At 37.8% G+C, this 12476-nt stretch overlaps 2 protein-coding genes across 17 annotated transcripts in view; one reads left to right on the top strand and one right to left on the bottom strand.

Annotated features, from left to right (window-relative positions):
- Positions 1-1334: 1334 nt before the first annotated feature.
- Positions 1335-11169, bottom strand: LOC128604235 (serine/threonine-protein kinase ICK-like). Of its 5 annotated transcripts, none has more exons than XR_008385156.1 (7): positions 10897-10975; positions 8995-9051; positions 8617-8766; positions 7107-7228; positions 6922-6975; positions 4809-4916; positions 1335-1840 (listed from the first exon to the last, which is right to left on the bottom strand). XR_008385156.1 is itself a non-coding variant. In XM_053619200.1 (7 exons), exons 2-7 carry the CDS (start codon positions 8995-8997, stop codon positions 1683-1685), a joined length of 621 nt encoding a protein of 206 aa, XP_053475175.1. In that variant the 5' UTR covers positions 8998-9051; positions 11051-11169; the 3' UTR covers positions 1335-1682. The 5 variants fall into 5 exon arrangements, 4 of the variants coding, with proteins under 4 accessions (XP_053475175.1, XP_053475174.1, XP_053475172.1 ...); XM_053619200.1 differs by lacking the exon at positions 10897-10975 and adding an exon at positions 11051-11169 and having other exon boundaries at positions 6922-7001; XM_053619199.1 differs by lacking the exon at positions 10897-10975 and adding an exon at positions 11009-11160 and having other exon boundaries at positions 6922-7001.
- Positions 10433-12476, top strand: part of LOC128604234 (serine/threonine-protein kinase ICK-like) — a 32688-nt gene continuing 30644 nt past the window's right edge. For all 12 annotated transcript variants that reach the window (XM_053619195.1, XM_053619183.1, XM_053619192.1 and 9 more), the window contains exon 1: positions 10433-10568. The gene's annotated coding sequence lies outside the window, so the exon portion shown is untranslated. The remainder of the gene's footprint in view (positions 10569-12476) is intronic.

Below are 12476 nucleotides of genomic sequence, written 5' to 3'. Positions count from 1 at the left end.
GCCCGAAGCATTGTAGCCTTGTCCATCTGTTCAACTCAGCGGCTTTGATGATATTGGTCCCACTATCTGTGGTGATGCAGACCTGATGGTCCTCGCTGAGTCCCCAGGAGGCTAGCGCGTCCGTAAGTCCGGCTGCAATTGCTTTGCCCGTGTGATCCTCAGGAAAGTAAACCATCTGGAGGCATAAGCTGACAAGCTTCCAATCTTGGTCAATGAAGTGGACTGTCAGGCTCAAGTATGGTTCCGAGGTTTGGCTTGACCACAGGTCAGCTGTGGTCACAAAATATGACACTGTCTTCAGCTGCTCCTCCACCCTTTCCCTAACTTCACCGTAAAGCATAGGTATAGCTGTGCGGGAAAAATATTTCCGGCCAGGGAGCTCGTATCTGGGGTCGATGACGGACATCATTTTCCTGAAGCCCACATTTTCTACCTCTATTAAATGGCATCATGTCCTTAGCCAAAAAGTTTCTGACAGCCTTAGTAATATCTTTACAACGTTTAGACGGCTTGTCATAAGGCATGAATGCAGCGATCCGTGTTTGCTGTATCGGTTTCTCTTTTGACACAGCTGGTGATGGGGATGGGGGTGGCAGTGATATTTCAGAGACAGGTTGGCTTAAACCTTTATGATGCCTCATCTTCTGACTCTCAGAATATTGTATCGGGTGGAACTGCTTCAGATGGTGGAACAGATTTGATGTGTTCCCGCTGCTAGTCGGCACCACTCTCCGGCACATTTTGCAGCGCACTGAAACCTGAAGTTTATCAGAGCTTAGATAGCCAAACCACTTCCATACCACTGAATTAGTCTTTCCTCTTTTATCAACTATTTCGTCTGCTTTCTCTTCACTTGTGGAAGCTCGCTCAGTCACATTTGTATTGCGGTCAGGGGTACTCATTTTGTAGCTAAAACTTGCCGTGTTGGAGCTTAGCCTAACACTGCCGAGCACTGGCTGCGTGCCTGTGGTGTACATCATCACGCACGTAGCCAATCGCGTTCTGCTCTTTCTGCTCGGCTTGAATACAACGAATTGACGCCTGCGCCATGAACGTCAGTCAGTGACAAATGTTTTAATGTATGTCGAAATATCGGAAATGTGTTTAAAAATCATATCACCGTTATTGAAAAAATTTATATCGCGATATATATTGAATTATTGTCCAGGCCTAAGCCACCTATACAAATGTTGGCACATGACACCCACACATGCTCGTCGTACTGGTTATGGCTTTGCATCAATAATTGAAAGATGGCAAGCTCAAATTTCAGAATTGCCAGAAGGCCACTACTGGACCTTTTGAAGAAAGACCTTATGCTCAACAGCTTTATGCTGGTATTTCTTTCTGCCCATTTATTTCATAAATATAAAGAGACACAAACCTCTGAGTAAAATCATGTTGTTGTTTTTGGTCAGCCATAACAAGGAGCATGTTTATGAAATTCACATACCAAATTTTCTATACTTAAACAAAATGACTGAAGCTTACTTTTTCTCATTAAATTATTCCTTTTTTTTTTTTTTTTTTAAATTGAATCATTTTAAAAGGTGGTAACAAGCATGTCAGTAATAAATCAAATGCAATATTTACACAGAGGTATGTAAAAGATTATTGTTGTATAAGAAGGTATGGATTTCAAATCACCGGGTAGACACATGAGCACTCATATTGAGAATGGCCTAGCGATGGCCGTATTTGGCAGACCAGTCTGTGCGGCCATGAACGGGCTGCAGAGGAGGCCGAGATCGCATGCCAGGTGTGCTCTTGGTGGGAGACGACACATAGGAGGATGTGCCCATGTGACTATTCGACCTGCTTGATTGCCACATTGCATAATCTAAGAAATGACAAGTTAATATGAAACAGAATTAAATACAGCTAGATCCCCCTGAATACATTAAATACATGGGTATAAATGCACTAATTACACATACTATAGATATTTAAATACACACACAATGCAAAGACATCTGTGCAGAAAGACATCATGACATTCTCCCTACTACATTGAAATCTAAGACTTCCTTTTTCTTCACACAACCATGTGTTATAAAATAACCTTATTTGGGGGGGGGGGGGGGCTTTTTTGTTAATTAGCTTAATCTTACACTTGGCATATTGTCCTTGTGGGTTTCCTCTGGGTCAATCCAGTCAATCGATGCCAATCAATCGATTGGCTACACAGCATGGGTAAATTCATTTTTGATAAACAGCACGGCTGGACATTATTTAGATGTCTTCAAAATGATTTAAAAATAAAAACTCTAAACACCGCTTAATTTATAAGTATTCACCCCCAGAGTCAAGAGATAGAGTGCATTGTCCTTTTGCAGCAATTACAGAGGAGTTGTCTCAGATGTGTCTCTACGAGCTTTGGCACATTTCAAATTTGGCATGTTCTACTCAAGTTTTCTTGAACTCTCCCAAATTAAATGGAGAATGCTGGTAGTAATTTTCAGGTCATGACACAGATTTTCAGTTGGATTCAAGTCTGGGCTTTGACTCTTCCAGTCCAAAATACAAACCTTCATTTTTTTCAAGCCATTCCTTTGTAGCGTTTGCCCTGTGATTTGAATAATAAGAAGAAGCAGCTCTCTGTCCTGTTAGGAAGTACATTTTTGCCAGACACAGATTTCTGGCTTACTGGAACAGGTTCTCCTCAACAATTTGCTTGCATCTGGCTTTAAGATTTCTAATTCCTCCTGCTGTAAAACAACCCCAGAGCATGATACTACTGCCACCATCCTTGATAGTAGGAATGGTGTTACCTGGGTGTTGGGCTGTATTTGGTCTGTGCCAAATGTAACACTTCACTTTTAGACCAAATGGCTCAAAAATCTTTTTCCAAAAGCTCTCAGATTTGCCTTGTAGCTAACTCCAGACATGCCTTTATGTTAGCCTTTCTCAGAAGTGGCTTTCTTCGGACCACTCAGAAGAAAGTGTTGTAGCTGGCTTCTTGGACCCTTTTCTGACAACTGCTCTTCCTGCCCGTGCTCTCAATTTGGAAGGAAGGCCTGATCTTGGTAATGGCTAGGTTGTAGCTTATATCTTCCACTTAAATTTGATTTTGCAATAGAGCAAAAAGAGAAATAATATCTAGGGGGGTGAATATTATAAGGGGGTGGCACAAAAAAAACTCTATAGATTATGAAAATGAAACAGGTAGAGGCCATGATATTTTAACATTTGGTATATTAAATAACTATTAAATGATGCCATCAGCAATTACACTATATAACAATTTCTTTTTGCTACTGGGTAGTAAGTGTTATTTCCTAATTGTTTATACTGCAAAAGTATAGAATATGGCTATTAGTACCCTCAAACTTTGCTTTTGTGGCCAAGACATTAGTATTTTTAAATTGACCTATTTTCATTGAGAAAATGGGCAAATTTGCAACTTTTTTGTTGAGAGGATTACAACAGCATCAAGACATTGCTGGATGCCTTGAAGTATGAGGAGTATGGCTGGGGGGTCATCAGAGACTTCAAAATGGTGGTAGTCTTGATGGGTCTCCAAGGAGGTTTTACCAAGCTTCACTGCTATCTTTGTTTTTAGGTAGAGTAGGGATAGCAAGGTGCACTGCCTAAGGCGGGACGGGGAGGAACACCATCATGTGGGACCCATTGGTGGACCCCCGCAGGTGCTGATGCCACCACTGCACATTAAATTAGGCCTTATGAAACAATTTGGTCACAGCTCTAGATAAGGAATCGGCAGCCTTCAAGTACCTTCAAGACTTTTTTCATAAGCAGTCTGAGGCAACAGTCAAAGCCGGTGTCTTCGTCAGACCACAGATAAAGAAGATCCTGGAGTGCAAGAAAATCCCCAAGAAGTTCACTAGGAAAGAGAATGTGGCTGGGAACAGCTTTGTGCTTCTGGGCTTCCTGGGCAATCACAAAGCTGAAAACTATGTGGAGCTGGTTGAGACTGTTATGGCACAGTGGGCTGCAGACAATCTCTCAAAGTCCATATCCTTAACGCTCATCTTAATACATTTTAGGAGAACATGGGAGCAAACGCTTCCACCAGGATATACTGGACTTTGAATGCCAAAACCACAGACAATATAATGAGAAGATTTGGGAGACTACATTTGGGGGCTGATTCAAACTTTAGTATGAATACAAGTTCATTTTGATTCACATGGTGTATTTTTCTTACTTTATGAGAACGAATGTCCTGGTCACAAAAGCACAGTTTGAGGGGATTAATGGCCATTTTCTATACTTTTGAGGCATGAGCAATTAAAAAAATAAAAAAATAAAAAAAATACGTTACCCAGGAACTAAAATTGAGTTGTAACTATTCAATTGAGCTTGTGGTCCCCACTTGTTTTTCATTCCATATTTCATTCACATTTTAAAACATCTATTATTCTTATTCTGATACCTTATCATTTCTACAGTAACAACCATCCCATCAGTGACCTTTCCCCTGTAACAGCATGCCCCATCATGTTTTATTTCTTACTTAAATATGTGTATGAAGTATGTGACAACTTTCATATAGGCAAATAAGTAATATCAGTTCTGTAACTCACTTGACAGTTTTGAATCAACTGGTGTGAGATGCACTCTTTGGCCAGCTGAACTAATCTCTTTCTTATAAACTGAGGGCAGGTATACACTTTACACAAATGTTTCTAGACTTCCAAAGGTGAGACAGTCCAAAAACTGAGCAGTTACAAGCAATGCTGATGATGCTGATGTTACCTAGTGATATCAATTAACATCATGGCATGCTAACTGATAGCTACACTGCCATAAAGTGCCACACAAAATGTACAATGTTTGTCTCTTACCATGGTTGCCCGGGATAGGTTGCGTCCCTCCGACACTGCTGCCCTCCCACATGTTTCCACTGTAGTCCTTTGCTGCATGAACGGCTACGTTCTCCTTTGTGCTTAACTCTTTCAAATGTGAACACATAATATACAAACTTATTAAATGAAGCATGATCTGAGGGCAAACTAAAATGTCAGAATCTATATTTGTTCTGATTACAGCACTTTAGGTACAAATTTTAAATGCCAATTGTGCTTTAAATACGAGCAGTGTATAATACCAGATGGAGAGCTGACACCCCCTCCTGGACAGTGTGTATGAACTGCAGTTGATCTACAGTGCAGTCTATAAGTAACTAACTGAATGGTGACAAACTATTCTGCTTCAGTTCTGCACTCCAGCACACAAATTAAACACTGATGTGCTGTATTACAGCCTTATTTTTTTATTTTTTAAAATACATACTAATCCTGTTTTATAAGAGCAATAAAAAGTACATGGTCATGATCCAAACCAGCAATACCACCTAAATTGTGAATTATGGCTGTATAGGCATGTATGGCTGCCAGTGGAGCTGAAGCACTCTCTTCATGTGGTGACAGCTAAATGATTTCTGAAGTGTACAAGAAGAATTCTGAAGAATATTAACTGCTCAAATCCAAGCAAAGCCATCAAACCTTACACATTACAATGCTGTATTTTAATCCAGTTTAGACTATGTGATTACAGTGGTCTTTTAAGATTATTACTTGTATGACAAACTGTATGAGATATAGGGTTGGGTATCGTTAAGGTTTTAACGGTATTACTACTCTTACCTATACTGCTTATCGATCCGGTACTTTAACGGTATTCTTATCGGTACTTTGTGTTGTGTTTTTTATAATTGTGATTTTTTTTTAATTAAATAAGTTTATTATTATACATCTGTATGTAAATGCACCAGTTTGAAGCCATTTTTTAATGTTTAAGATTTATATACTGCAGAAAATAATACTCTACAAATAATCTTTAAAGTAACTGAAAGTGATGTGCATTTAATAGCCTAAATGTTTACATACTGATTAATTTCTTTATTTGGGATTTTAAAAACAAGTAGAAAATATGTTGAATGCGTACTGTCGTTTCACCCGAATGAAATCAACAATTTCAACATAAAGTAAGCAAACCAATTAGTGCGATTTTACGTTTATTTTAAATGGCATGAACAACGTCGATTCAACATGAATTTAATGAGCAAAAAGATGTTGGATCGATGTCGGAGATGAACATTGTTTCGATGCCACAAAAGACCTTGATTATGCGATGATTTTACGTCATTGTTATTTGGGAAGATTGCTAGCATAGTAGGGATGTCACGATACCAAAAATCTAGTAGTCGGTACCGATACCACTAAAAGTACTCGATACCAAAGTTGATATCAAGGTGTGATATTAAAAATAAAATAAAATGGAAATTAAATAAAAAATTCTCCTGGAGGACATCCTCCTCTAGCTGAAACTGGCAAAGAAGGGGGGGTGGGGGGGTATTTTAGTTATCAAACACTGTCTGACAATGAGTGGAGATGAACACCTAATCGTGCGCACACACACTCACACACTCACACACACACCCCTTATACTCTGAATGCAAGCATTAGTTTAAATTCACTGATATGGTGGCAGGCCAAAAGGATTTATTGAAAGCATGAACATTTCAATAATTATTAGTGACATTAGGCTACATTTAGCTGACAGAACATGGGCTGAATGGTGATGCATGGTGGCCCATTCGGAGATAGTTTATAACATTGCAATGTGTTAGCATCATTAACAAATGACAGGCAAGGCAAAACAGTTTAATAGGCAATATTTGATTATTACAGACAAAGCTAGGAATGGCAAATTCTTAGGAAAAAATGTTCAGCATCAGATCTTTAGTATTAACAGTGTTTCTTACCACAAAGGCTTCTGAAATATTTCAGTTCTGATGAACACTTCTTATTTTTGAAGAAATAGTCGATTCAGGGAAGTTGCACTTAATATTTAATTTAATTTTAAATATGATGGCACAGCAATTAATGGATTATTTGTTCTCTGAATTCTGTTTGGCAGGTTGTTAGAAGAGAACGCTTTGTTTGTGAAACACACCGTGTTTATGAATGAAGACAAGTCCCTGTAGAATCTGAAACATGATATTCCTCACTGCAGACACAGGAAACATACAAGTTCTGGTAAAATAAGTGGAAAAACACCACAGCTGAGTAGTATACTTTATGTCTATTTTGAGAATGTTATGAAACTTGTAGCCTACAGCTGTTCATTTTATTGGATACCTTTCTTTTATCAGCTGATAGATGTTCTCCTTCATATACTCAAACACAAAGTAGAGCTGATCATTTTCCCAGATGACCTCCTTCAGCTTGATCACTTTGGCATGGTTGAGTTTCTTCAGGGACTGGGAATGAAAGAAATCACTGGTTTAACCATCGATATCAAACACTCAACAAACCCCTGAATCTGAACATTTCAAATAAAAAAGGAGGTTATTATAGACAGGCCATGGAAATAAAACAGGGTGCTGATGATGTCAAGTGAACTGTTAATAGGGTTTTTCTCAAATATAATTGTCCATTGCAGCCTAAACCCAAAAGAGTGAGATCTGAATTTAATATAAGCAGCATACACGCATCAGCAACAACATTTCCCACAATCTTCAGTGAATTCTGAAAATAGTCACGTGAACAAGCACAAGACACAAACACAAGATCACCTTTTTTTTTTTTGTTAGTCCATTCTGGTTTGACTCTACTTTGATTTGCTGTTTGGATTAGCAAGTTTGGGCCTTCAAGACCTATTCAGTGGCATGTAACATTCTTATAACAAATAGGCCAGATAGAACCTTATGAATTCAAAAATTTTGGATGGGAAATTTGGTCAAATCTGCTAATAGCAGTGCCGTATTGTACACAGTCAATAGCTTGCGTATCTGAATGAATGTAACTTCTTCAACTAGAACATCAGTTGTTGGCCATACTCTAATGTTGCTGTTGTGCTTCATAACCAAAACACAACACTAACACTCCTTTCCAGGATGACAACTGTATGATATGGAGGGCCAAATCTGTGTATGACTTGTTGAACAAGCATTTTATAACACTGGGACATTTTGATTGGCCTGAACCAAAACCATTCAATTTTGCAGGCAAAACACCAAAATAGGCACCACAAACTTTAGCTGAATAGTACACTGAGTCAATAGAAGAGTGGGCAGAAATGGACTGAAATCCTGACTGGATTGGTGCTTTTGGTACGGGATGAGGGGAGGCGTAACCAAGCATTAGAAAAGAAACAACATGTGCTTAATTTTTTATGAGCTTATGTACTGTATATTTATGTATACTAGGCCATAAATCATTTTTTCATTGATTTCTCCTGTTGCCTTTGCAATGAGAATTGTGTTACAATGGATTTTATTTGGTGCCTGCATGTTCTCTACATACAAATAATAATGACATAAGTAAATTTCCACAAAATTAATTTCTGTACCACAGGATGCATTGTAAAATGACTATAGCTTACAAGATACAATAGAAATACTTTCACCTAGATATAATAATTATTTTATTTAAGTAGTAGATTGATTACTCATATTATCAATCTCCCTTATCAAGGAGAGGGACTGGGGTTATTCTACATTACTGTGCAAAACATACAGTCCAAATTTTTTTTGCAAAAAATAAAAATTCATGTTACACTAAATTATATTACTTTTTTTTATCATTCTTATCTACAAATACAAGTATCTTATTCTTATCCACAAGTCTTCTGTTGAAGATAACTTACAGAATGTTCCATGGACACTTCTGTTTCATTGTCGCTGAAATCTCGATACGTCATATAATGATGGTGTGTGACTAAACTTTTGCTGAAGATTATTACACCAATTATAGTCCCCAGTACTGCGAGGATACTAAACACAAGACTAATTGTGACCTGCAAGGGGAAACAATTTTCATATTAATGAACTTGCATTTAATTAATAATTAATGAAATTATATTATTATACATTTATTCATCTTAAAGCATATTATTCAGTGACTACAGTGAAACTAATAGAAATGTTTTCTAATTATGAGAGGGAGAAATGTAACTCCAGATCCATTGTCCTGGAAGTTTAAGGGGTCAGGACTATATCATAAAACTTAAACTTAGAGCACTCACCATCTTTTTTGTGCTGTTGCGTTCTAACTGTATGTAGAGAATACCTCAAATGAAGTACTGCAAAACAGAAAATACACATTAGTAAGAGCTCAAGCACATCACACAGATAAGTGTTCGATTAAATGGTCTTCTACTTACAGTTATTACTTCTGCCAAATGTACGATCATAAAGAACTTATTTGAGTTCAAGAGACAATACGTTCAAAATAATTATTTATTACAATGCCCATTTCATTATTATTTATTTTAAAGATCCTAAGCTAAGCTAAGGTTATACATTACTGACTTTTTTCTAACAATACACAATCTATAGCTAACATCAGTAATATGGAAACACGATCGGAGCAAGAGTTTGCGGTCTGTATTAATTAGTAAATTAATCAAGAATAAGGAATTAAAGATTTTCTATTTGCAGAAGAGAAAGTTAACAACTACCGTTATCCTAACTCCTCCACTAACGTAAGCTGGGCTGAACAATACAAAAATGCTTAGCTTCATAATCAAACAGGTTCTGCTCAATGAAGAATCTGTATCCTTTTTCAAGATTAGAACATGTCGTAAGTGAAAATTACAAGTCGCTACACATCATCTAAGCATATTTCTGGCAGATGTAGAAGGGACTGGGTAAACTCCATAGCTCCACTATGCGGGCGGAAGTAACCATACACTGCTTTGAGTCAGAACGTAAGTTGTGTCACGTCGTGTGAAAAGGGTCTATCAATAGCAATCCCATTCACACACATTGGAAATGCCAATCAGCCTACAACACATCATGGGGAGGAAACTGGTGTACCTGGAGGAAACTCCCAAGGGATGGTGAGAACACGTGGGAATTGAACCCCCACTCCCAGAGATGTGAGACAAACGTGCTAACCACTAAGCCACCATTCCTCCTAGTCCTTGTTCTGAGGTTTTTCTTTTATTGTTTATAAAACTGTTTAGTAAACTTCATCCAAGATAATAAAGTGACATAATTCTGTTCATTATTGTTCAATAATTCTGTTCATTATTGCACATAAAATAATGTGATTATTATCCTTGGGGGGTCCTGAGAAATGTTCAGAAAAGGCCCTGAATGAATGAATGGATGAATGATGAACTCATTTGTGTGCTTCCACTGCCATCTACAATGTACATCATTGTATTGTTATATATATATATATATATATATATATATATATATATATATATATATATATATATATATATATATATATATATATATATATATATGTAATTCATTAATTAATTTCATCATACAATGTAACAGCATGTCGTTATGTCATTACACAAATGATTAATCATACATTTCTCATCACTCCAATTAAACAATATTCTCTCCACTGTGTGGAAGTTTGGAATAGCGAACATCCTGAGTACCGCATGGCCTCTTAAATGAATCGAATGGAATCCGTGACGTGTTCACGTGACGTAGTCACAACATTTGTGTCACCTTTTACAATAGTTGTTCAGCAGAATAGTAATCATTCTTTACAACTGCTTCGTTAGTGCAGAGCAACAGTCAGTGATTCTCCGTTTCAACTATTCAGAATCAAACTTTTCTCTGTTATAAGGTGAGTGTTAAACAGAAGTATGTATGTAGAGTGTTGCAAAAGATTTTGATTCCTAAACACGCGATATTTTCAGTGCTGTATTTACCTGGGTCAATACTAATCTGACATTGCGCGTGCTACTTTGACTTTAAATGTTATCAGTCACAAGTCACTACAGTTACTACTTACTCCCTATAACTTAAAACTGCTGGAAGCCTGTTAATGGCCACGTCCCAATCTGCAATACTAAGCACTAAAATGAACAGTATGCCAGAAACGGTATGTAGTGTACTTATTCTAGTGCGGTAGTACACAGTTTGGAACGCAGCCGTCCTCTTTCCTTACTTACCCTTTTCCCACCTGTAGTCTAGACGTATATAAATCATACTATATGTTTGACTAATACCGTCCTGTCCCTGCGGTTGGATTGGCTAATAGTAAATTCGTATAGCAAGGCCTACCCAATTGTAATTCAGGAGGCGGGGCTTAGCGTCTTCCAATACCTTATGGGATTTTTTCCTTTAATAAATCGTCCACATATTTCACCACCTTCCACTGCAAGAGACTTGCTTTTATCCGACACACAGTTATATTCAAAGTAACCCCAAATAGGACTCTGCCGCTTTCTTCCGACTCTCGGTATCGCCATGATGCCAGGCGAGGAGCATGGACTATGCTGTCTTCAATGTGACATGGAATGTCGTAATTTCCGGGTTCCCAGTCGGAAATGTCACCTCTGAAAGATATTTGCTCTATGAAAGACATTGACAAAGACGAAAACTAATGACATTTACTCTAGAATTGTATTTTATTTCAGCTAGTTTTGCAAACAGACAATACAGTTTTAGTTAGTTATCTTTTTTTTGTAATGCCTCGTTTTTATTTCGATTTCGGTTAACGACAATGTTTTTTCACACCTAGTTTTCGTTATTTCGTTCGTTTTCGTTTACGATTATAACCTTGATTCAGACGGGACTAAAATTATCAGACAACCGCTGAGTTTGGCGAAAAATAGTAAGTAATTCAGACTGTAATTTTCTCAGAGGACGAGAAAAACACCAGTATGGCCGAACTGGTTGGAAATCAGATGACACTGGAGCATCTGTAAAACAGGAAATTACCCCAGAACCCCATGTAAATGTAATCCTGTCCAGATATGGCTGATGGCGCTTAACAGCAGAAAACATTTCACCAGACATCTCAGACATGAGGGATAAGAGCTTCTTTTCTCACTCGCAGCTCAGTATGGTATTAATGAGCAATTCAATGTAGCAGCAGGGGCAATAATAAAAGTTGACAAGTATGACAAGGTTGTGCAGAGTTACAGCAGAGTACAGGCGAGTGAGAGTTCTACGAGATGACGAGCGTGATGCTGTTGATGGTGGTGGTAGCTTGAAAGTTGAAGCTTTAGAACCTGCTCTGTTTAAGCAGAGTGTATAAATGTGGTGGTGAGAAAGCAGGACAGACTAACATAATAAAGCGCTGCTGCATCACTCTCTTTAAGTAGAGATGATGTACGGGTTAAATCCCACTGGCATTAGTATTATCAGGCAGTCAAGTGGCATTGTGGATTTATCACATAATCACATAAAGGTTAATAGAAAAGTTAAGGCAGGATTGCACCTTTAATGTTAGCAATGTAAAAGGAACATGTTATCTGACTGCGTAAGATGATCCCAGTAAAAGAGAGGGAGGTCAGTAAAAACGTCTGCATGTACATAAAGATATTCGAGGTGTGTAGATAAACTGTTGTGTCTCAGAGCAATTCAGTTGTCCGAGCACTGAGGCCTAAAGCAAAGGTAAAGCAAAATAAAAGAAAATCCTGGCCTTCACCCCATTAAAGTCTGCATCCATTTTCTTTAATCGCAGGTGTGTCATCATCTAATCTTTTTAATTATATAATCACAATATTTTTGGGATCATCTTAAT

This window comes from Ictalurus furcatus, chromosome 29 (genome assembly GCF_023375685.1).
Source record: "Ictalurus furcatus strain D&B chromosome 29, Billie_1.0, whole genome shotgun sequence".
Classification (NCBI taxonomy): domain Eukaryota; kingdom Metazoa; phylum Chordata; class Actinopteri; order Siluriformes; family Ictaluridae; genus Ictalurus; species Ictalurus furcatus.
This window is presented reverse-complemented; position numbering and strand designations above follow the sequence as displayed.